General features: G+C 42.9%; 1 protein-coding gene across 5 annotated transcripts in view; it reads right to left on the bottom strand.

Moving 5' to 3' along the window:
* Nucleotides 1-25407, bottom strand: part of ABL1 (ABL proto-oncogene 1, non-receptor tyrosine kinase) — a 123031-nt gene that overhangs the window by 15911 nt on the left and 81713 nt on the right. For all 5 annotated transcript variants that reach the window (XM_045517311.2, XM_010955876.3, XM_045517312.2 and 2 more), the window contains exons 2-4: nucleotides 12250-12423; nucleotides 11413-11708; nucleotides 3913-4185 (exon numbers count right to left, since the gene is read on the bottom strand). In XM_045517311.2, coding sequence (XP_045373267.1) covers nucleotides 3913-4185; nucleotides 11413-11708; nucleotides 12250-12423 — 743 coding nt within the window. The remainder of the gene's footprint in view (nucleotides 1-3912; nucleotides 4186-11412; nucleotides 11709-12249; nucleotides 12424-25407) is intronic.

The following is a 25407-nucleotide window of genomic DNA, read 5'->3' as shown; positions in this document are numbered from 1 at the left end:
ACCAAAACACACTGCTCTGGTGAGGGTAGGGAAAACAGGAGTGCAAATTCGTATGAGTTTTTTGATCCAGCACTACTTGGAGACGCTGACCTACCAGGATCCTCTCCCATGTGTGCAAACAAGGAGATTCCCTGTGAACCGTACTGGAAGGAACACAAGTGTCTACTGAAGGCTGGTATCTAGTAAAATACATTCATACGTGCACTGTTAAGGAACAACTGTAAGATACATCATGGGGCAGCGTCTGCAGCATGCTGCCATATGGTTAAAAGATACATGCACGTGGACAATTTCTGGAAAGACACAAAAATCAAGGGTGGAGGATACTGTGTGTATATATTACCTATTTGAAAAATAGGTAAAGAATTAAGTACAATTTTTAGTATCATGTTGTTTAGTCTCCAGTCATTTTTTGAGTACAATTTTAAGTCTCAACTTTTTTAAACAATGTTATTTTTTGCTATTTTAATAGTAAATTTGTCAGCTAGCTTATGAGTCAACCTTAATAACATAATTAGATCAACAGTAGTCTTTTCCAAATTCTATTACTTACACAACTGTTTTATAGAAAGAAAAGTGACTTACAAAACTTTTACTACACAGCTCACCTGAAACTTGGGGTTATTTATACCTGACAGTTGGTTCTCTGAGACACATCCTGCCTGTAACATATAACCTAACATAAGTGTATGGGTCAAAATTCAAACTAGCAGTTTCCCATCGGGGGCCTTTGCTGTAATTCCCGTTTCTCATCCACAGGGGTCAACGTAGTGCCCTCTCTTTTCCCTTCTGGTCTCTCTCTGCCCTGAAGGTGCCAGACCCAGTGCAGCCTAGCAGATCAATAAGGAGTGGTGGTTAAAAGTAGGGCCTTGCTCCCCCGCTTGTTAAGGAGGATCTGGTTCTGTCTGCTGAGGTGCCAGCAGTACCAAAAAGGCAGGACAGGGAGGCAGGAGGAGACTGAGGCTCCAGTGCCTAGCGGGGGTCCGGCACAAAGAGGGGCTTGGTGAGAACTGGCTGAGCAAACAGAAGCTTGAGCTAGAACTGCACAGAATTCCCAAGGAGTTTTCAGGAGAAAAGCAGATCATAGCTACAGCCTGTGAGGGAAGTGAACTGGGGGGGGGGGGGGCGGGGTGTGTGTGTGATTTTTAGGATGCGTAACTGTGGTTCATGTGTATTTTTCATGGTGTATGAGGAGGAATCAGAACTGAGTAACAATTTAATAAAAGAAGAACTGGGCTTTTGGAGCAGGATGCCTGGGTTCAAGTCCTGGCTCTGTCGTTGCTGCCCACGTAACTAATGCCAGGCCAGTCACTTACCCTCCCTCTGCTTCAGTTTTCTCAACCTTGAGATGGCAGTAACGTCAGCAGCCTTCTCTTAGGGTGGCTGTAAGGATTAAATGCGATGCTCTATGTGAAGCATAAAGCACTCAGACTCTGGCAGGCAGGGAGTAAGAACTCAATATTATGTTAACCATCATCCCCATTTAGAACCACTCAGACTCTCAGCTTCTACAATGGAGATGAATGCGCCAAATGCTGATACGGAGCTATTTGATAAGTGGGAAACATACTGCACAGACGTTTTCTGTGCAGGGTGAGGTGGAAGGAGGGATCATTTATTTAGGAGCTGCTTAGTACCATGTTTTGGGTTAATATATCCTAGAAAATGACACATTCCCTTCCCCCTAATTAGCTACCGCCTGGAATGACTAGTCACAGAAATTTATGCAACTACATTCTGTAATTTTTTATGAACTGTGGGATCATAAGTTAATAAGGCTCTTAGGGGAAATCACTAAAAGTATAATAAGCTAATAACATGTCACTAGAGGAGTATACTCTAGAAGGCACCCATTTTGAGATTAATTCTGATGTAATGGTATAAAAAAACCACCACTGAGCTCCAGGGGGTCCCTCCTCTAGAATCCCCCTCCTCAGCTGTTCAGAAAATAATGCCACAGCACCACTACTGGGCTACGGTTCCCCCCAGTGCAAACTCCATCTCTTTTTGAAGTTTTTAAACAAGTCTTTTCTGGACTAAAATCTAGGGTGTTTTGTGCTTTTACTCTTGCTTTGTTTTGGCAAATCCTGGCCAACGTGCAGGTAATGCTGGGCCTCCAACAGCCTGGCAAGCTGGTCAAGCGCAGTTTCCCTGGGTCTGGTCCTCAGTCGTGGGCCAAACTGAGACACCGGAGCACAGGCACACGCCTCTCCCTGCTCCCGCCCGGGCTGTGGGAGGCGGGGCAACGGCTGCTTAGCTCATTCTAGGGCTCGCCAACACAGCCATCCTTGTGCAAAGAAAACCCAATCATCTTACTCCTGTGCATCAAACCTTTCAATGCACCCCACTGCCTCCAGGATGTTCCCCCAGCTCCACAGCCGGGTTCAAGCCCTCTGTGAGCTGCTGTGCCCTCTCTGCCCTCTCCCTCACCCTCCTGGCCCTGTTCCTCAGGCCAGGTCCTGCTCTTCCACCATGGGCCCGCTCACGATGCCCTTCGTGCTTTGGCCCCACCAACAGAGCTCACAGGCTCCACTCTCCTCCCCACGTGGAGCCACAGCCCTGAGCCTGGGCCTCTAGCTCAGCCCTCCACGCACTGCACTGCAGTTGCTGTCAGACCTGCCCACGTCTCCTACTGACCAACCAGACGATTCTAACCACCTCGACCAGCCTGATGGGAAGAGCTCGGTCCAGTGCATTTTCACAATTCCAGTGTTAAGGAATTTGATAGCTGCTTATTAAGTTAAAAAAGAATTCTATCTAGAGAATATCCAGGAGTCCTTAAGGTGACCCCACATCATGCCACCACCACTCCTCCCACCACACACACAAATCCTGCCCCAAGGACCAAGCTAAGGGGACACAGTCAATATGAATGCCAAGAAGCCACCTGTGGTTTCTAGGACTAAAGAATGCAATCTTTTCTCTAAAGTGTCACTTCATATCAACCAGAAATCATAATTTCCATTTTACTGTGCCTCTGAGGGCATCAGGGGAATGACTGAGTCCCCAGAAGGCAGAGATTCTGGCTGCGTGCACCTAACCGACCTCTAGGAAGTGCGCACACACTTGGGTGCACCTTTCCCAGTGGGGCTGTTTCACTTCTTCTTCTCTAGTAGCTACAAAAGGGGCTCCCTTTCTCAATTTCTGTGCACAGGTCAATGTAATTGGAGTTCATTTAAAACAAGTGAAAATCACACAGGTCAACACTAGGGGACACTCTTGCCATAGGTAAAAACGGGGATCACATCTTGAAGGAGGTGGAGGACGACACATGAAAACCTCTTCCCCTTGGCATCCTAACAACTGCCCGGAAACTACAAACACCAGGCATTCGCTGAGAGTGAAAGTCACAGCGATAAAGAACAGACAGTATCTGCGTTAGAAGCCTCCCTGCTTCCTTAACGCCCTCCTAGTGGAGGCGGCCCCATGCTTGAGTTTCCACAAGTCCGGACACATGATAGAGAGACTAGAACCTGCTAGAACACTCAGCGCACTTGACTTTCAAATCTACCAACAAAAATCCACACGAGAGCCAAACACATTTTGGTTAAATCTCCTTCTTTCAAAACTCAGAGATTTTCTACCCCCACTCTCTTAACGCAATAGGAAGTGATCCAAATGCCACACAAACAGAACGGAAACCCACAGCTTTAAAACAACCTTGCCACAGAATGAAAAAAAACTCCCTCGAAATGTCTAATCTTTTTACACCAAAAACCGCAGCACTTCTCAGCTCTCACCATGTGTGGAAACACAGACGGCAGGAGCTGAGAGTCGCCCTGGGACCTGTGCGCACAGGCGGGGACCTGAAGGAGCATCACCGCGCACCAGCAGACGACAGGCATGGCTAACGGAGGTATCCGGAGCAGTGGCGGTGCTCACAGACGTCTGACAGGGTGGTCCCAGGCTTACCTTCAGGGTCTTCACAGCCACCGTCAGGCTGTACTTCTTCCACACGCCTTCATACACCTCCCCGTACTGGCCTCCCCCCAGCTTGTGCTTCATCGTGATGTCTGTGCGCTCCATCTCCCACTTGTCGTAGTTGGGGGACACGCCGTAGACGGTGGGTTTGTTGCGCTTGGGGGCCGGGTAGTGGAGGGTGGTGATGAGCCCGTCTGCCACAGTTGAGTGATGATGAACCAGCTCGGCCAAGGTGTTGAAGCGGCTCTCTGAGGACACGTAGAGCTGAGGAAATCAGGGCAGCCTTCAGCCCATGGGGCAGATGCAACTCAAACAACTCGACAGGCCAGCTTTACTGAGCCTTCATTTAATGCACAGCAAAACCTCAGATAAACAACTCGCTCTCTACACAGGACCAAGTGTTTAGAAAATCACTCACACTGTTTCTCCGCGAAATCCTCCACCTGCTTAATTTTCACATGCCTGGTTCTCTGTGACCATTCTGAGCCCAATGTGAATGTCCATGAAGTATCCCTGATCATCTGGCACCAGTCATCACACTCGTCTTACTTCTCTGCACCGTACTCACCACTAGCTGATCATTCTGTTTACCTGCTTGACGATTATCTGCCTCCACCTACCAGAATGTCAGCTTCCTGAGAACTGGGCCCAAAGCTGTCTGTTTTAATTCTGCATCCCCAGTGTCAAGAACAAGGGATGAGCATGTAAGAGGTACTGAATAAATGTTGTTGATTAAATTAAAAAGAGTAGAACTCAGTATTTGCTGATTGGAAAACAAAATAATTTTTTACAATTGAAGTACAGTTGATTTACATTGTTGTGTTAGTTTCTGGTGTACAGCATAGTGATTCAGTTATATATGTATATTTTACATATACACACACACACACACACACACACACACACACACGTACTCTTTTTCATTATAGGTTATTACGAGATATTGAAGTAGTTCCCTGTGCTATACATTAGGACTTTGTTGTTTATCTAATTTATTTATAAGTTTATATCTGATGAAAATAATTTTTAAATCATTATGTTTATTATCTAAAACCTGTAATTACATAGTTACCTAGGAACAAATAGTGATCAGAGATGAAAATCACTAAACAAAACATAAACCTCCTTCTCATTCCTACCTCTTTGACTTGGGCTCAGTAAGAAGCATCAGAGGCCAAGATCTGCAAAGCCCAGCAGTACGCCCTGGCGGGAAGTCCGTCAGCGCTCTCCTGGAACTGAGTGGGGCCTGGAGGGCTGCACAGGGTCATACGCCTTCCCCAGCTCAGGGAAGCAAGGAGGAGGGACAGGAGACACACGTGCACGTGAGTCCTAACTGAGGCCTACGGCGGGTGCGAGCCTGCACAGGGGACCCCCTCCGCATGGAGTTCTCGTCTGGACGCTGCAAAGGGGATGAAGGCAAAGGCGCAGGCTGGTGGAAAGCAACAATGGGGATGGTGACAGCTATCTTTCTTCTCCTGTCTCTTCTTTAATTTGACTCAGTGATGTAGTGAGGGAGTATTTCCTTACCCAAAACAACTCACATTAAAATTCACATACAACATCTGGGCTCCAGGCACATAACTGAATCTACTGGCTCACTAAGGGCAGCCAACAACTGCTGAAGGTGGAAAGGACACTTAAAATCAGAGCTAGGTGTTCGTAAGACTTGCCCCAACTGCACAGATGTGGGAAGGAGGTATACAGATTTGGGACAGCAGTGATGCCCGAGGCCAGAGGGAGGAAGAGGAGGAGCAGGACTGGTAGCTGATTATTACTCAAAAAAAGAAAAGGGAAGAAAAAGGCCGAAACACATGTCAGGCTCAAGGCCTTGGCTGTTGGTTATGGTAGGTTCCATTACTTTCTGTATGTTTGTAATATTAGATAATAAAAATATTTTAAAAGGAAATAACAGCAGATATACAAGTTGATTCCATCTATAAACCTCAAGAGGGGTAAGATTCCTTAACAAGGAGGTTCTTTCTTTTCTTTCTCTTTGTTCCTTCCCTTCCTTCCTTGCTTTCCTTTCTCTCTCTCTCTCTCTTTCACTTGGGGAAATGACTATAAACAATTCTTTTAAATCAAACTTTGGGCTTAGAGGTTTATAATTTACAATTTTTATGTAGCAATCCTACTAAAATAAAATTCTGAGCGACCTAGGAATAGTCCAGAAGGATTTCGCAGCTCTGGGGAACTTGTCCCTCTAGAAGACGGTGCCTTTGAACAGCAGGACCTTTCAGGGTGAGGAGGTGGCCCACCAGGAGGCCCCACTTTTGTACCTCAGAGCCACAAGGAGAAACAGCTAAGTGAACCGCCCTAGGGAGACATGAGGGGTCATGCTCAGGTCCCTGAACTGCATACCAGAGTGCTGGGCGCTGGGGGGTTGGGGGGCAGAAGTCAGAAGTCCGCTGAGCCTGCCCTCAGCTTAATGCCCACACACTGACGACCCGGCACTCTTGTCAGGTGACTCTAGTCACCAATGCAAGTGCAGTTCAGAAGGACTGAGCGGGGGTAGGGGGAAAGCTCCTAGCCCCCAGCCCTCTCTGGAAAGGCCCTCAGTTGTCCGACTGCTTCACTGCAGGCTGCACGTGCCCCAAGCCCTCTTCTCTCTGGCCAGTTAGCTGATGGGCATCTTCCCTGTCGAGGAGTGAAGAGAGGAGAGTAAAGCCATTCCAAGAAGGCACCCCCCTGGAACCAGAGCTCAACTCCCACCTAGGAAATAACTAGCACAGCACAGGCAAAAGAGCCCATTTCGCTTGCTGGGCTCCTGGGGCAGGTCACCTGGGAGCAAGGCTCATTACCTATTTCTCCCTGTCAGCTTGAAAGGCGCACTCCCCAACCTAAAGATCAAGTTCACCCTATTGCACAGAATGCTAATGGCTCCCCTAAGCCCTACTTCATGCAGAATTTGTTCTTGGTTTCAGCTGATTCCCTTGCAGGCTCCTTTGTTAGAGATTTCAGAGTTATGGGAGGTTTCTGTGAATGGGCAAACTTTATCCTTTTTAATAATTAAATTTACAGACCCTGAGACTTAGTTCATCTTTCAACATAAAATTTACATAACCGACACTTATTAAATATTGAAACTACTCTCCCTTAAATGTACTGTGCAGCCATCTTCTAACAGTCACGTCTGGTGGCTTCCTTCTGAGTAGGGCTAGTTTTTGAGCAGCATTTTGCTGGCGAACTGGGTAATCTTCATCAGGAATTCATGGCATGTTCACAGAAGAAAGTGAAATTAGTGTTATGAATGGTATGTCATTATGCTATGCACCCAGTTACACAAACACTCTGGGTGCTCAGCCCGGGCTGTGCCTCTTCCTAATCATGCAGGGACCCGAGAGATAGGACTTGTCAAAGAAATTCACCAGGAATGACAGCCAGACTCACAGGCTCAGTGGAGCCTAGGCTTGGGCACCTTTGGCTGCCTCAGACCCCGGAGTCCCGTCTCGGACATACTTTACAGGCTGCAAGGCCCAGAAGCCACGTCCTCCCACCCCACCCCCGGAGCCACTCACACACCAGCAGGAAGGCAGTAACTTGATAACTACACAGTACTTAGCGGTAACGCTCCCAGTCTCCTTGACAAGGTAGAGTCAGCCGTGGTTTAGCGAGCGGGTTTTCCACTGGGATGCCTGCACCTGCTGAGCCACTGCCAGGGCAGGTAAATCTTGTGTCATCAAGAGGTTACACAGCTGGTGCCTGTCCTGCCACCTCTGCTAAAGCTTAAGCCCAAATTCCACTCCTGTCAATCTAAACCTGTCACTTCAGCGGACCATAAAAATAAATGTCAACTGGGCATCTCTTGAAGGAAGGAAGGAAAGGAAAGATTCTATCAAGGTCCATAAGGAATTGTGGGGCTTGGCAGGGGCATCTCACCAAAGTAAGGTATAATAAACCAAGAATGACTGGGGGTGGGGGTGGAGGAGGAAACCCAGTCTTTAATTCTGGACAGTGGCAGAGGATTCCAAACTCTAAGAAAGCACCGAGGAGAAGCAAACCCCAGCATACCTGAAGATTAAGACTGTGAAGACTCCTAGGAAACGGCAGTGGCTCAGTCTGGAATGGCCCTTTCAAGAGTCTAGCTTGGAACTCCCAGAGTCCCGGGCTCTGGGCCCTGAGCTGGTGGCCCTGAGCTGACTGACCAGCCACAACGGCTGCTGAAAGCTTAGGAACACGGGGAGGGAAGTAAACCAGAGCCAAGAGGGTGGAGGCAGAAAGAAATCCCTTGGGGCCTCAGAGAAGAATCTTCTAAATTCAGTTGTTTTCTAAAGATTAGCTGATTTGAAAGTAAGAATTAAACTTTTTCAACCCTAGGCTCTTCCTTTCACCAAACTTTAAATTTTCCCCCTTAGAAATCCAAAAAAGATTGCATCAAAGCTCTGCTATGTGAGCAGCTTTTTTCAAAGCCAAGCCACACTGCCTCATGCCTCGCTCTAATACCGCCCCCAATCCTGATGCTGTTACACTCATTCCAAGCACATGATCCCACCCAACATAGCCCCCTCAAGTGTGGCCCTCAGAGAGAAGCCTCCGCAGATGGCTGGCCTGACGACTCCATGGGCCGAGAAGTCTCCAGGTGCTCAGACAGCTGAAGGGAGAGCCTCCGCCAGGGAGGGAGGAGGAAGGCGAGATGCCTAGGGCACTCTGACGAGCTGCCCAGCAGTGGATACTACCTGATCAAGTGATACTCCCTCTATTCTACCTGGAATGAAAGGAACCCACCTGGCACATACCAACTTTTAGACAGAGCGCTTGGCTTCCTCGTCGGATGACTCTCAAATTCTACAGATCGTGTAACCACGCAGGCCTTGCTCTCCTCCTCCTTTAAACATTTTAGACCAGCCCCCAGCTAATAAGTTGTCAAACCAGATCATGCCTGCCTGCATCTGCTCCAAGGATGCTGATTAAACAACTCTAGGGAAAAGAAACCATTATCCCGTTCAGCACAAACCTCAACCGATTACCGTGGTGCAGCATGACTTGCCTTGGATAAACAGCACAGATGGGAAGCAAGCTGTCAGCTCCAGGAAATCACCTCCCTCATGGGCAGTGCACTCTGGAGTTCTAATTCACTAAAAAGGCACCCTTGTGGTCTGAAGGCTAGGTTTCAAACGGCCTAGCACCCTGGAATTCATCTTGTAGAATGGAAGGACCCAGCTCCAATCTGGGATGTGAACATGACCTGAAAAGCAAGCTGACGAGGCCGATCTCTGGTCACGTATCAACAGCAGACTGTGCCGTCTGTCGTGCAGACTACAGTGCTGGTATAAAAACACGTCCAACGAGGAAAGCATCAGACACTTGCAAAAAGGACTTCAGCCTGAAGACTTTGAGACGTGTGGAAAAAGCAACAGATAAGAACATTGAAAAAAGAAACGTGTTGTACATCTGGGTGGGATAAATGAATGCGTGAGGACAGCCACAAAAGGCCAGCAAGATTAAGACAAGGGGACGAGCCCTACCAGATACTAAGACATGAGGCCATAACAATGAAAAGTCGAGTACTGGCGTATGAATAGACAGACCAATGGAAGAGAACAGAGCGTAGATCAACAGACCTAAACACACATGTACATTTGGTATATTTCAAATTACAGGAAAAGATGAGTTTAGTAAATGGCAAAGGAAACACTCAAAATTCGACACACGCATATTAAACAAAACGTGATGGCCTCTTTACTCATCAGTGACAGAGATGTTATCACAAGTCTGATGGTACACTACTGACGAGGGTAAGGGAAACACACCCTCACAGCACTGCTGGTGAGCAAACCCATTTGTACAGTTTCTAAAGAAAGTGATATCTATACAAGCTTTTAAGGCACACAATCTTCAATCAGTTCTAGCAACTTATCTCGCATATGCTTAGACTGTACATAAAGAATGTGCAGTGTACTTTCAAAATGCAGGTCATGACTCACTAGTGGGTCTATGAAATAAGTTTAGCGGATTATGATGAGAATTAAAAAAAATGAAACAACAGAATGAAGCAAAAAACTATCAGCATGCATTACATACAGTAAGTGTAAGCAGGATTTCATGAACCTTCTGTTACTAGTGTGCGTATGGGGTGGTGATATAAAGCTTTTTTTATGGTGGGCTGAGATTTTTTTTTTAAAGATTTGAAATCCACCTCATAACAGCATTATTTATAATAGCAAAAGATTGGAAACAACCTGAAAGTCGGCCAGCAGGGGAATGCCTAAATAAATGGTGGTCCATTCATGTTATGCAGTCATTAATAAGAATGAGGCAGCTCTAAATGTGTTGCCATGAAACAATCTCCAAAATATGCTATTAGGTGGGAAAAGCAAGATGCAGAACAGTGGAGATTATGCATCACTCATGTTTTTTAAAAATATAAACACAAATACACGGGAGAACGCTGGAAGAAACTAGTTAGAGGTTGCCTCTGGGCAGGGGAACTGAATTAGAAAATAGAATTATGTTTCACTGCAATTCATTTTGTTCTTTTTTTTAAACCATGTGCATGCATTACATATTATTAAAAAACACATACACCATCTGGACCCAGCCTGACAATCCACCTGTCTACACCCTCACCGACAGCATGGTGCAGTGGAGTGGACAGTGAAATCTGAGCCTATTTCCAGCAGTTACTCACAATGTGATCTTCAGCAAGAAATTCTGTCCCTCTAAGCCTCCATTTCCTTAATGCAAAAATGCAGGTAAAAGCAGTATCTAATGTGAGTTTTAACTAAGATGAAGATTGAAAAATGTCCCAGTAAACAGTAGGGACTTGGTAAACGTTAATTTCTCCCTTCCTTTCATGGACTCTTAAGGACTGTTTATGTGAAGATCACAAAACCATATATATAAACTCCTTTACAAAACTACAGTTTGGGTTTGAAAATACCTGGGCATAATGTGATCCCATTTTTGTTTAAAAACTGTGTATATATACAATGTAAACTGACTATACTTCAATAAAAAAAGAATGCAAAAAATACACCAGTGCATTTAGATTGTACACACACACAAATGTGATTTCATCCATAGGAAGAAGGCCATTTATCAGATTTATTTTGAGGAGGTGCTATTAAGCTGGTCTTTCACTTTAAAAATAACCATCTATTGTGTGACTTTTTCTCATCTGAGGGTAAATTACTATCATAGTAAGAGAATTTTTAAAAAGGAAGAGTTTCAGTATAAGAAGTATGTCCAAAACCCAACCGGCAGTCCACTTATCTTATGAAACTGCTAACAACAAAACTCCAGCAGGACAATGAGAAAACCCCATCAGCCTGTGGACCTTCAGTATCACGTGACGGGTCCTCAACAGTGTGTCTTTATTAAGGCTAATGGGATGATGCCTGCTGTATCCTCGAAAACTTCTTCAAACACCTTCTTGGTTGAGCTTTGCTGCAATAACTTACCAACCAAGCAGCAGGACCTCTGGGTTCTTCTGGCCAAAGACTAACACCCCCACCCCCAGCCATGCCCCCCAGCTCCCCACCTGGGGCCGCATACCTTGCCATCAGAAGCAGTGTTGATCCTGTAGTGGTACACCCTCCCCTCATATCTCAGTGAGATGGACCTCTGCCCAGGGCTGCTCTCGCTCTCCCGAACCAAGAAGCTGCCGTTGATCCCGCTGCTCAGCAGGTACTCAGCGGCGTTGCGGGACACGGGCCCATGGTACCAGGAATGTTTCTCCAGACTGTTGACTGGTGTGATGTAGTTGCTCGGGACCCACCCTTGGCCATTTTTGGTTTGGGCTTCACACCATTCCCCATTGTGATTGTAGCCTAAGACTCGGAGCTTTTCACCTTAGAAGAAAAGAACCAAATCAGACGCAGCAGTTTTAAAGGCTAATTTGTTCATTCTCACTTATTCTCCCATGATTACTAAAAATCTCCAAATTCCTAAATACCTCATTTTAACAAGTCCACATAAATATATGCATTTATAAGTGTTTAAGAGTACATGTTTATATATGAAGCTTCCTGTTTACATTGCATATATGGATAAACATATAGCCTCAGTTTTTATAAATTTTTTACTCAAGTGTTCTGTTCCTAATATAAGGAAGCTTTTTAGGGGAGAAATACTTTTTCTTATTAAAAAAACTGCTTTCAGTGTTTGGTCCAGGTGTCTTTTTTAATATAAAAAAATATTTGCTAGAACTGTACAGGAACTTTTCTCCTTAAGGAAAAGTGATTCTCTTATAAAGATGCTGTTAGTTTTTTTGATCTCCTGTATCCCAAACTTTAAAGTTGTTCTCTCAATCAGCAAAGGGTGGCCAGTCAAGCCACAGCTTCCCCTGATTTCTGTCTCTTGCAACCACCACCAGCTGCCCAGTTATTTTACCTTTAGTTATGCTTAAAGTGTTATCCCCACTGGCCACAAAATCATACAGTGCAACGAAAAGGTTGGGGTCATTTTCACTGGGACCAGCAAGAAGATTTTCCTTAGAGTTCCAACGAGCTGCTTCACTCAGACCTTGGGGTTCGAAGTCAGATGCTACTGGCCTCTGAAGGGCTTCTGGAAGAGAAAGAAGGAAACAGAAGACAGACAGGAGAAAGAAGAATCAGGGGGAAAAAAGGTTTATTGTCTTTATTGGAACAAAAAAAAAAATCTGTGTTTTCAACATTACACGTTCCAACTTTATTTCATTTCTTCACAAACATTTGTACACATTATCTATTAACAAGTAAGGTGGTTTAAAAAAAAATGGACTCTTCCTTTCCCAAATCTTGTGGAAAACACCAGGTATTTTGGCTCCAAGGTGGTAACTAGTGTTCTCAAGTAGTTTAAACTTTTTAATTAAGTTCATTAACTCAAAATGAATTCAGTTAGAAATGGAAACAGTCCATTTTCATGTGTCTTTGCCACCGTTTACGCTATCATATGAAGCAAAAGTTTTTGCTTTTAAACATTTTAAAATATATGAAAGCTAATATATGCACATAATTTAAAAATCAAATAGTCCTGAAGGGCTTACAATGAAGGACAACATTTTCCACCCCACTCTTCCCTGCACCCAGAGCCAACAGCTCTACCTGTGCTGACCCCCCGGCTCTCTAAGTATAAGCGGTTTCATGATGGGCGCTGCTCCCTTTCCCCGTCTCCCCTGTGCCATTCTCTCCTGGCCACCTCTGCGTCTGCAGCGACAGACTGACACCTTTATTTCTTGTTTCCTCTGCTGGAGACAGTGTCTCTCAGCTATTTACCTCCCAAGATAAGGCTATTACATCCGACCCTTCCTTCCAGCCCTCCTGTTTCTATACTTATGCTCAAGTATGGCTTTCTTTACATTTTCTTTTACTTTGTGTAAAAGAAATTCTATTTTTCTGCAATAATAAAGTCTTTAATTTTTGCCTATAGGTAGGTTCTAAAAGTTGCAAACCAGTCGACATCTTTTATATTCACTACAGGGTTAAATACAGTTCATTATTTCTTCCTGAAATTTCTTGTCTTTTTTCTCTTGGACTATGTTCAAACTCTCCACAATTTCTCTGCGACAACGACAATATGCACAAGTGTTTTTCCAAGCCAGCAAATCTACTCTGTGTAGATTTTTTAATTGAAATATAGTCAGTTTACAATGTTGTGTCAGTTTCTATTATACAGCATGTTTTAGTCATACATATACATACATATATTCCTTTCCATATTTTTTCATTATAGGTTACTGTAAGATACAGAATATAGCCCCCTGTGTTATACAGTAGAAACCTTTTGTTTATCTATTTTATATATAGTAGTTAGTATCTGCAACCAAGTAGACCTTAACAGTTGTGGAATATTACGGAGTGAAATCCAAATGCTCATTTAAGGAAACTACAATAAGAAATCATACTTTTAAAAAGGAGTAAAGAGGAAAATTCTAATTTGAAAAGAATGGAAGAATCTACCATATGTTTAAGCCAAACACAAATGGCAACAAAACAAAATTGTTTTAATTTTCCCTTTTCATAGATTGAGGGAACCCCCAAATGTCTTTTCTTGGGCAATAACACCCATCTCAAGGATGGGCCTGATTCTGCAGTATTCACTTCAAAAAAGACACTGGAGGCACCTAAGACATCTGAGGGACTAGGCTAAACTTCCAGAAACACGACTGGAGAATTCCAAAATGAACATTCTTTTACACAGCTCTTTGGAATAAACCAATAGAACATAAATAAGGTCTTTCGATTCCAGTTTTTGTGCTACTGATGAAGTAAACCTTTAGGAATTGTTTCTCTAAAATAGCAAATCCCAAGTTATGAAATGGTAATTTCATTTTATGAATCATGAGGGCAAAGATAATTTCAAGGAAGACAGTCTCAAAACACTACCATTTCCTAGAAGGTGCAAAAGGTTTAGTGATGTGTTAGACTCTGTTCTCTGAGTATTTACATTGGTTTTAAAAGTATATCTAGTGCCACTGTGATCAGAGGTTGATCAATTAACAAAAACAAAAAAAAAAAGCTGGATAAAGCAAGGATTTTTAAAAATTAAAATATGTGATCTCCTACCCCCACCTGAATGTACATTGATTTGCTAGTCTTGACTTACAGGGCCAAGGACTGTTCTGTTGAGTGTGGGTATGTGATCAGAACCGGATGTTGTCTTACCATCCTACCTGTCACGCACCATCTCACTTCCAGCTTCAACTTGCTGCAGGCGGAGGGAGGAGTCAGAGCCACGTGCTGTGGAATCCCAGCATAACTCCTCCCAATTGTTTACCGTTGTGCCACTCACACGCAATCCTGTGGCAATTTTTAAAAAGTTACCTGCCTTTACTGAGTCTATCTAATGCAGTCATCTAAGTTTTCAAAGAAACAAATCTCTTTTCACATTTGGATTTCACTCGTTTCATATTAACCAAGGAACTGAAACGACCTGTCTACTGAAATAGAGAGATGTGGGAAGAAACACAACTGACTGGGTGTGGTGGGACTCAGGTGGCAGGTTCAGTGTGCCACGTGGACGGGCTGCCCTGTCCTGTGGGCACTAGAGAGGCATGTTTAGCAAGTCAGTTAAGTGAAAACAAATCAAAAGAGCTTCTATTGTCGTTATTTTAAGCAAAACTAATAGGCAGAGGATTCTTAAAGCACAAGAACTCCTGCATATCAAAAGGAAAAGAGAAATCCTTCCGCTAAGGAAAAATGGACATAAACTATGAATAAGCAATGCACAGAAACTTTAAATTACCACCAAACAAGGAAAGCATGTTAACCTTCCTAATAATCAAAGAAATGCAAATTCTCCAGGTACGTTTTCTGGAGGCTAACAGTATTAAGACGTCAATGAAATGGGCATTCTTATACAATGAAAGTAGTTTAACTCAGTTTGGTGGGATTACAAACATCTACAATTTTCTTTATTCTTTTCAAGATATTGGCATATTTCACATAATGAATATGGTTTTTATAATCAGACAACCATTACAAAAATAAAAAAAGCTGTCATAAATAGAAGACAGCTGACACTTGTATAATTGATAATCTAACACGGAAAAGTACACTGGGGGAGGAGGGACTCTCCTCAAACTGTCCTGAAGTACGTGTGCCTTTCCCTCCAGGGGTCCCAACCTCATGGCCATGAGCATACAACTTTGGCAGATCGGGCCTACACAGGAAATTAAACCAAAGTCATGAATACAGAAATGCTTTTCTTCTCGAATGCCATTTGACCTCTTCTATCAAACATTCTGAAGCATCTGGATTTGATCAAAGTTACATAATCAGGGGAAGAAGCCTGGAAAACACCTGGAACAGGCAGAACACAGATACTGGCCAGGGGGTACTACAGATTTAAAGCATGGGTTAAAGGACTGTCCCTAGCACAGAGGCAGATGCTGAGAATTTCAAGTGAGGGGATGAGGCCTTTGTCAGGAAGGAAAAGGCCTCCCACTGATTTTTGATTCAACAGGACGTCAGGAAATCCAAGGCAGTCTCTCAATTTTCCTCTCCAGCTCTTGCTCCATTCCACAAATTAATGGCCACAGCCCAAAGGGAAGTATTGCTCATGCATGCCTCTGGATCGAGGCACTGAAGTGCAGACACAGTTCAACACCAAAACCTTCCAGTCAATTCCCAATCCAGGCTGATGTCAAAACTGACTCACAATGTATAAATGCCAAGTTCTTTGCTTCATTTCATAGTGAACTATGCTCATCAACCTTAAAAATGGTCACGGCTTACAAGGCCAAAGTTGCAGAATGTACTTAAATCTTCCTTGCTTAATGCATGAACTTTCTGCAAGTCCCACTGTCCGGATGTTAGACCCCTAAAGAAGTCCAAAGGCTTTATTCAAAGATGATATCCAAAATAGCTCCCCTCTTCCGTTCTGCTAATGGATAAAGAAATTTCAGCATCTATTATTCTTAAAAAGTTTTAGTTAACATTTTCTACAGCATCTTAAGTTACATTTTAAATATATTTAAGATTTACATCTTCAGAAATACCTCTCATCTCATCAAAAACTCTTTTGTTATTTCACCATACGGTTAATGAAAAGGTTTCCACTCACCAACAAAACTCAGGAAAAGCCATTAATTAGCCAGTGGAGTACCAAGAATGGCGATGTCTAAACAATGCCTCCAAACCTCTAAAAAGCTATGGCTCCAACTATGAGAATAACCTACTGAAAATTCTGTAGGGACAATGCCACAAAATTCACTGGATCTGTGCATGATTAATTTATTCGGACAGTATTTTAAGAAAATAGCTTGGGTCTTTAAGGTACAACTTAAAGATTGTTTTATACAAAAATAATCCTTTCTTAGAGTTGTGAGTCACTGATCAAAAATGCTTACAGAAGATTCTCCGATATGGCATATCTGATCTAGACGTTCAGGGGCTGCTGCTGCTGAAGCTGCCACCAGTAAACTGGAAGAGGTAAAATGCTACTTGAGTTGGCGGGGGGGGGGGGGGGGGGGGAGCGGGGAGGGGAGACTCCACTTCCAGGAAAAACATCCCTGGGAAGCTTCCCACCTTCCTGTTGGCACTCATGCCCAAGGTCACGGTTCCCTCTAGACTTCCAGACTTCAGAGCAGCTGGCAGTGGGCAGTCATCACCGTCCACACCAGGGCTCTCGGAGACAGTTGAGTGTGGGGAAGGGGCAGGAGGCGGGGTGTGTCACACATGACAAACATTTCCTTTACTTTTGCTCATATTCAATTATTTAAACACTTGCTGCTTTGCTCTTACTTCCTTTGTGGGCCTTTCACTATTATCCTCCAATTCAAGGAATCTCTGTGATTTAAAAATGTATAAAACAGAGCCTTCCAAAAAGAGGGAAGGCTTCGTGTTTTATTTCATACTCCGTTCCAGCTGATGAGATCATGCTCAGACTATTCTCAAGTCAGTTTATCACAGTCTAATACAACATTTTATAATATGAGCTTAGAGGAAAAGTATTATTTCCCACAATCTGAACCCGATGAAAGTCATTTTGTCTACATTCTACACGGTTCTTTATTTTGTAATTTACACCCTCAACCAGAGCAGTTAAAATTATTTTAAAAACAAGTTTAGCTGAATACAGCCTTGGCATTAACTTCACATTCTGAATAAAATGTTCCCAGCACCCCAAAACACAGTGTCAGCTGCTGGGGAGCAGGGCTAGGGCAACCTGGTAGCGATGCAAAGAACCATTGCACAGCTTCTGCTCCTTGTGGGAGAAACAGTGCTCATGAAAACTTACACACCCTCATAGCAAAAGTTTAATAGACAAGGGCTGACCTGTAGATTAATTTATAAGGACAGAGACTCTGAGGGCCAGGAGTTGTGAAGTGGATGAGCTCAGTAGGGTTAGAAAGGAGGCGGACCCTGAACAAGACCATGCCTGGCAAAGGAAGCAGGGTTAACACAGGGATCCAAGGTGAGCCTGATACTAAGGGAGGGGTCTTCACCTGTGCTGTGGACCCTCTGGTGATGCCTAGGGATTCCTCAGAATAAAGTCTGTAAATGCATCAAACAAATACAGAGCATTGCAAAGGAAAGCAACTGTACTAAAACAGTTCTCAAAGTATTTTTAAAAATTAATTTCAGAGACAATGCTTCTTTATGAATGCATTAAATATATGCTTCTCTTTAAATCTTTTTTAAAAGAAATTTTTGAGGCGGGAGGTAATTAAGTTTGTTTATTTTTTTAGAGGAGGTATTGGGGATTGAATCCAGGACCTCGCGCATGCTAAACACGTGCTCTACCACATGAGCTATACCCTCCCCCAAATATATGCTTCTTTATTAACACATTAATAACAAGCTCTAATAGTAGCTACTGTCATTTCACAGTAGTGATGAGTGTAAGTAATAGTCCCAATTGTTGTGTGCTTTGAAAATATTTGATTTCTAATGGTGACAAAGTAACAAGTACCGCTAATATTATTGTAGTCTGTCATCTACATTCTTTTAAAAAATTTAATTTTCAGTTAGCATTTAGTGAAATAAAATTTTAATATTTTTCCATGCAAGGACACGGAGCCCCTGAACTCCATCTCAGACCCCAAGGGCCTTCTAGGCTCACATCCTCTACACTACAGATCTGGTTCAGGAGAACCCCCATCATCTGACAGGGAGAGGGGCCTAGAAAGGGGGCTGTAATAAATTAGTGCAAAGTCCAAATTATGCAATTTTCTTTTTAAGTATATGCAGTTTTATTACTTCCCACTTATAAGCATTATGGGCAATAAATTAAGTGGATTTCTAGAGAAACCTCCTTTAAAAAATAAAAAGTTAAAAAATAAGTTATTTAAATTAGCCCAAGGTGTAACTATTTCCCAAAATCTTTTTACATTGTAATGTTCCTAGCCAATTTTATAAAATGGAATTCTCTACCCTAATCTCTGTCCCTATCTGCAGTCCAAATGTTAGCCTTTCTGAAGATAAACAGTCCTTGTCCCCCTCCCTCCACCAAAAAGCAAAACATTAATAAAAGGAACTGTGTATCACCTAGCAATCTATTGTCAAAGAAGTCTACGACTGCTGAAAATGGAGTAGAAACATCAATACAAAATAAGATCCCACCATCTCCAACCATTCTGAACCTGTCACTCACATCCCCTCTCCCTCTTACCCCAGTAAGTTCACACCCATATTCTGGCCACTTTTCCTCCTAACTCTCTGATAGGTCCTGGGCTTTCCATGTCCCACCACACCGTTGACTGGTGCCCCCGGCACCTGTCCCCTTCATTCCACCTCCAAACTGCCATCAGGGGAGTTGGTCTTTTTAAAATGCAATCTGACCAAGGTACTCTCCTGTTAAAGTCCATCAAGATGGCTGCTGGCCAAGAGGCAGAAAACAAAGCAAGGTAGCCTGCCTGTCAACCCTCAGTCACATTTACTAGCAGTGTCACCTGTGGCAACATAAGGAACAGTGTTACCTACTGCGTGCCTTGCAGGGTAGCTGGCAGTTTGCAGACTACGTGGGAGACACTGTTCTTAGCATGGAACAGGCCTGCAGAGAATGGCTGGGGCTGTTACTACTACCACCTCTACAAGAGGAGCCCCAGCTCCAGAAGTGAGTACATGAGGCCCTTTGGTGTCTGATCTGGGACCATCTTCCCCCATGACACCTACTCTTCATCCCAGCCTCCCTAAACGGCTTGCACTTTCCCTGCAGCTGCCTCACCTGTGTGTGCGCACCTTGACGCGTGCCATTCGCTCTCTCTGGAACGCCTCCCCAGTCTACCCTCATCCTCCGGCCCTCACTACCTCTAGCAAACCTCCCACCGGTCTTTCTGCCTCCCTACCGCCTCACGCCTCACTGCTTACTTCCCCTTCACCTCATTTGGGGAGGACATGGTATCTGTTAAGGACAAGTAAGGAATCTGTTCACAAGTCCCTTGCAGTACAGCAAGCCTGGGCTCCAGGGTGGACAAGCCTTGCTCAAATCTTAGCCCACCACAACGTTAAGATATTAATTTTGGAGCCTCGGCTTCTTAACTGCACAATGGTATCAACCTAGTCTGGCTTCAGGAGGGCTCGACACCTACTACATGTAGAGAGTTTTTGCATGAATGCAGGAGTGGCACTGCACCACAGGGCTGCTCCACAAGAATGTGAATCCTTCGGGGCAGACTAAGCACCCTTATCACAGAGCCTTCAGCACCTGCCTAATGCAGTGCAGGACAACAGCACCAAAGTTTCTTAAAAGGAACTCAACTGTGGAACACCCTGCACTTACTTGTTTGTTTTAGCAACACAGTAAAATATTAAGTCACGACTGAAGGGTGCACCTGAATTATCTGTTAACCTGAAATGACAGACAGTAAAGATGAAAAGCAAATGCAACCTGACCAGGAAAACTTTTATCAAGATCTAGGAAATACAATCATTTTTTAATGGAATGTAAACCAGGCCAAGATCCTAAAACAACGTGTAACACGAAGTACATCTCTCTGTGCTTTCAAAAGAAACAGGATTTGTTACAGTCCCCTAACAGGCAGACAGCTGGGTGAGATCCTGGGGCCTCCACACACTTCTTGTCTGTAGGGGAGGAAAGGTTCCACGAACGCCTACACTGGCCCAAATTCAAACTGTCCACAGTGAGCCTGCTAACCATAAAAGCATTTTAATTCTGTTACAGGCCATTTGCAACAGACTGAAAGCCTCCCCCGGGGTCTGCCAGGCCTGGGATAGTTTGAAAGCACTCATTTCACATGTCCTATTCTCTTTTAAAGCATCATCAAGGCTCCTGGGTCAGTTTAGACCTGAGTGACTGAAGCGAAGGTGCTACTCAGTGGCAGGAATTTTCCCCAAAATGTTTCATTAGCCATTATTATTCCTATCGCGAATTTGAGTAATTGAACGTGACCAAAGAAAAGGTATTTTGGCTCCAAAAAGCAATGGCTGGCCTTTAAATTAAATTTTAAGTTATTCAATATAACAATGCTTTTAGCTCAATTTGAGGACTGGTGAGATTGATAAGGATTAGGTCTCTAAAGAGAATTTAAGAGCAATAAGGCTAAAGTGTATGCAACTGACTGTGACAGAATAATAGCTAGTTCGTATCGATCCCTTGCTGAGTGCCAGCGCTGTGCCCAGCACTCTGTCTGCACTAAAACCCCACAACCGCACTGAGGAGCCTCTATTACAAGTGCACTTGGGAGGGCAGGAAATGGAAGCAAGAGGTGAAGTGACTCATCTGCCTCTCCCTCTGGTTATCCATCCATCAGCTGCCTATCTGTCAGTCTGCTGCAGTCTCTAGCACCCCTCTCTCACCATCTTGCTCACCCCCCACCCCACCCAGCACCGAAATCTCTTCTCCCCCACCCCCATCCTCCCTCTGTCCCTGTCTCAGGCCCCTGTCTCCTTCCCTCTCATTTCTGTTCACCCCTTTCCTGTCTCAACTTGTCTGTCTGTATCTCCCCCTTCTCTGTCTCCTTCATCTGTCTGTCTGTCTTCTGTATCATTGCCAACCAACACACACAGTATAACAAAGCACCTAAGGTGTGTATTAAGAAAGAAAGAAGGATTTGAAAACCAATTCCAGAGAATAACAACTGTCATGATCTGAGGACAATGTTAGTGTCTCAAAAGTCAGTAACTAGCAAACTATTCTTCCAAATGGCCAACTATAACTTCACTAGGCAAGAAAACAAGACTGACCATAAGCTGGTAATTGTGAAAGCCGGGTGATGAGTACAAGGGAGTTCATTATGCTGTCTGCTTTTGTTACGGGCTAAAATTTTTCCATTAAAAAAAGTAAAAATCACAACACAACTAACCTAAGAATTTATTTTATAAAGCATTCTTCTGTGTGTCTAATTATGATTCACCATTACAAAGGAAAAGTTAAATTCTTCCAATGTCTCATCTGATCTTTAGTTCTTGCTAAAATACGTTTTTATTTTTTCCAGTTTTATTGAGATATAATTGACATACAACATTGTATGAGTTTAAGGTATACAACATAATGATTTGATATATGTGCATATTGTGAAATGATTACAAGATTTGGTTACCATCCATCACCACAAAAATTATTTTCCTTGTGATGAGAACTTTTAAGATCCACTCCCTCAGGCATTTTCAAATATCCAACATAGCATTGTTAACTATAGTCATCATGTTGTACAATGTTACATCTTTTAAAAACCTATCCATCAATAATTTTTCCTGTTTCTACTTCAGATCAGTGATTATACCGGCAAAATTACCATTTGATTTTACAATAACATAATAAGTAGTATGAAATTTTCAGTTTTCATATGTTTGGAGCTGTGGAAATATTGCCTCTAGACAGAAGAAATAAGATGCCAACCATGAACCAATGGGATTTTTTTCTTCCACAAGGAAAATACCATGAGAACAATAAAGGGTCAGATGAAGGGAAAATACTTTTCCTTAAAACCAAGGACAAGAAGTATTAACTATATGCATCAAAGCAAACTTGGAAACAAACTGTTTTCTTAACAACAAGAAAAACTATGGGTGGGTTTTGCTCATTTCTATCATCACTTAAGGCGCTAGTGAAATTGGTAATACTATTTTAGACTATGAAATATTTACTTAAAATATCAGCTAACATATGCTAATATCCTGCTCTGTGCATAGTTTAAATGAAATATCTCATGTGAATCTCCCAACACAAGAAGGTAGGGACCACGCTGAGCCTTATTTTAGAAATGAGAACACTGAGGCTCAGAGAACAGGGTGGCCGGCATTTGGGCCCAGGCAGACTGGCCCCGGAGCTGCGTGCTTCACATGGGACTGAGACTTCAGCAATATCTCGGTCATATAAAACTGCCTGGATTTAAGGACATCTCAAAAGAACCACACATCAGCATAAACACACATTTAGCACTGTACTGGTTTCAAAACTTTTACTTGAATCATCTCCTAGATCATCAAAACAAGCCTCTAAGGTGGGCTGGACAGAGAATGTTTGCTCTGTCACAGAGGTAAGGAAACAAAAAGCTGAAAGCCAAAAACTGGGATCGCCTGCCTCCAAATTCAAAAGTATTTCCAACCAAAGTGAACTGGGGCCCTTCCTCCTCCTCTTCCCTAGAAACCTCATAGTGTTGGTATGAGAATTAAGTGAGGATGTCCATGAAGTGCTTGCTGCCAAGAACTGTCACATCATAAATGCTCAACAATTTCAATGTAACCCTAAATGAAAAGGGCTGACTGGCTTTCTATTAAGTTACAGAAAGAGCTTCAGATTTTCTTTGTTACTAAAACAAGGGAAGCATTTGAAGACCTCAGGAGAGAGTATTTAGAAAGAGAGCATAAGCTTCTCTGAAGCAGAAGTTCTAAAAGTGTATCTGTGTGGCTGGCACCACATAAAGCATTCGCCAGAAAGTTAACTGCTGAAAAGAAGCGTTTAAGAGCGGGCCGGTAAAGTAAATTTTCAAAGTTCAAGAAGAGTTCACTTCACAGACATTAGTTTTTGAATCCACAATACAGAACTAACATGCCCATGTACAATATTCATGTACAATGTATGCAAATACAAACATATGAGCAAATAAAAGTAAACTGGAAAAAAAAAAAAGAATTCAGTTGGCTAATGTTCACGTTTTCTTTCACACTTCCAGGATAGGGATGGAATAATCAGAAAATTCTGTGCTTGAAGCAGACCAAAGAAACAACCTTAAGCTAAATGTGGTCATGGTGAAGAGATACTGCTATAAACACATGTTTTCACAAAGCTGGAGCACAAAATTCAAATGCTATAAATACTTACATTTGCATAAAATGTTTCTAGAAGGACACACAAGAAACTTAAGTGAGGCTTCTGGGTAGGGAAACTGGATAAGGGAAAGAATTACTTTTCACTATTCTTTTAAAAATTTTAAATCATGTACAGCTATTTTAATATACATTTAAACATTTTAATTCCATGGCTAAAGGTAATCATTTTTATCAGTATTAGGTTTCTAGAAGAGAAAAAAAAAACCCTTATTTTTAGGCATCAGAGTGTTTCTGAAGATACCATTTTAACATCCACAGAGAGTTCCAAAGGAGATAAACAGTCACAGCGGGTAAAGCATATAGTGGTTTAAACTGGGCTCTTTGGAGCCAGACAGCAACGGGCTCAAATCCCAGCACCACGTGCTAGCTCTGTGACCTCAGACAAGTTTCCTACCTTTTAGATGCCTCAGTCTCCTCATCTATAAAATGGAAAAAAAAAAAAAAAAAACAACACCTTCATGAGAAATAGCAAATTAAATCCTACAGAAGGCTGAAACAGTGCTTGGGACACAGTAAGCATTTAATAATCGTTGTTATGACAGCTAGACCCAAGTAGCAAACAGATGCATGATCAAGTTGCATTTATGGCTGAACTTTCTTTGATAGAATGGAAAACTTAACCATATTCAATTTTCTCTGTGACCTGGGATGCCTGGGCCCCGAGTGAGTGTCAATAAACACTGATTGATTGATTTAAGATGTCAGTAAAAACAAAAAGGCTGGATTACTTATCCAGATGTTGGCAAGTGTTTCTCCCAAGCGACTAATAGCACATCTAGTCTTTAAGAAACGATCACTGAGGTTTGTTAAGTTCTCTCAACTACAAAACAATAATTCCATTTACTTTCTCCAATTAAACGTAACAACCAAAGAAAGAACTCAGTAACAAGAAAGAATTGCTAGACTGATAACCCTCCTTGATGAAGCCTTAACCCAAGGCAGTCTGCTGTAACCAGAATTTTTCTTTTGAGACTTGAGAGTCAACATTATTTCAAAACATGCTGGAATAAGTTTAGATTCCCCTCCCCCACCAAAACTAATAATTAAACCAGCCAGGTAAGAACTAAATCTCCTGTTTACCCTCCAAAACAACAACAACAACGTCACAGCATTTCTGTGACCTAAACTTTCTTGCAGCTTTGCAGATACAAAAGTCCATTCATCTACTCCGCCTTAGGCAGCCATCTGCAAAATGGAGATGATAACGCCTAACACTAACTCGTTACAGATGTAAATGAGAATGTGTCCAGAATTTGGAGCAACTTGGAAAATAAGCAACATACTAACTGAAGATGATTTGGGTTGCTCAGATGCCAACTTTTAAGGACAAATAAACCATCTTCTCCCTCCAAATGCTAGATTTTGTGATCCTACTCCATCTGGATGCACCTTCTCCAAGGTTCAAAATCCCAGAGAAGGAAGGGGACCAATGTACATATCTTGTGGCAAAAAGGGCTAACAGGTTTCACCTGTATCCACTGGTATATGGTTTGAGCCACACACGTGACTCAAGTCAAAAAGTTGGAAAGAAAAGCAAAATAGGTCAGACAATTGACAAGGCCTCTGTTTATTTCTCCTTCATTTTAAAAAGAAAAACATTACAACTTCATGGCACTTAGCAGAAATTCTACCTCTTCTAAAATGAGCTTTACATTTTGGTTCTTATTTTAAGTCCTAAATAAAAATGACAGAGAAATGCAACAGGATTGCACCTCTGAAGTACCCTTTCTGCTGAAAGCAAATAGTCTGGGTGGACCAGTCCCTGAATCAGATAAACTTCAGATTCACCCTAAAGCTACAAAATGAGGACAGACCACTCAACATCCTCAATTGT

Source organism: Camelus bactrianus, chromosome 4 (genome assembly GCF_048773025.1).
Source record: "Camelus bactrianus isolate YW-2024 breed Bactrian camel chromosome 4, ASM4877302v1, whole genome shotgun sequence".
NCBI classification, from domain to species: Eukaryota; Metazoa; Chordata; class Mammalia; order Artiodactyla; family Camelidae; genus Camelus; species Camelus bactrianus.
Note: the sequence above shows the minus strand (reverse complement) of the source record. Positions and strands in the feature narration are given on the sequence as shown.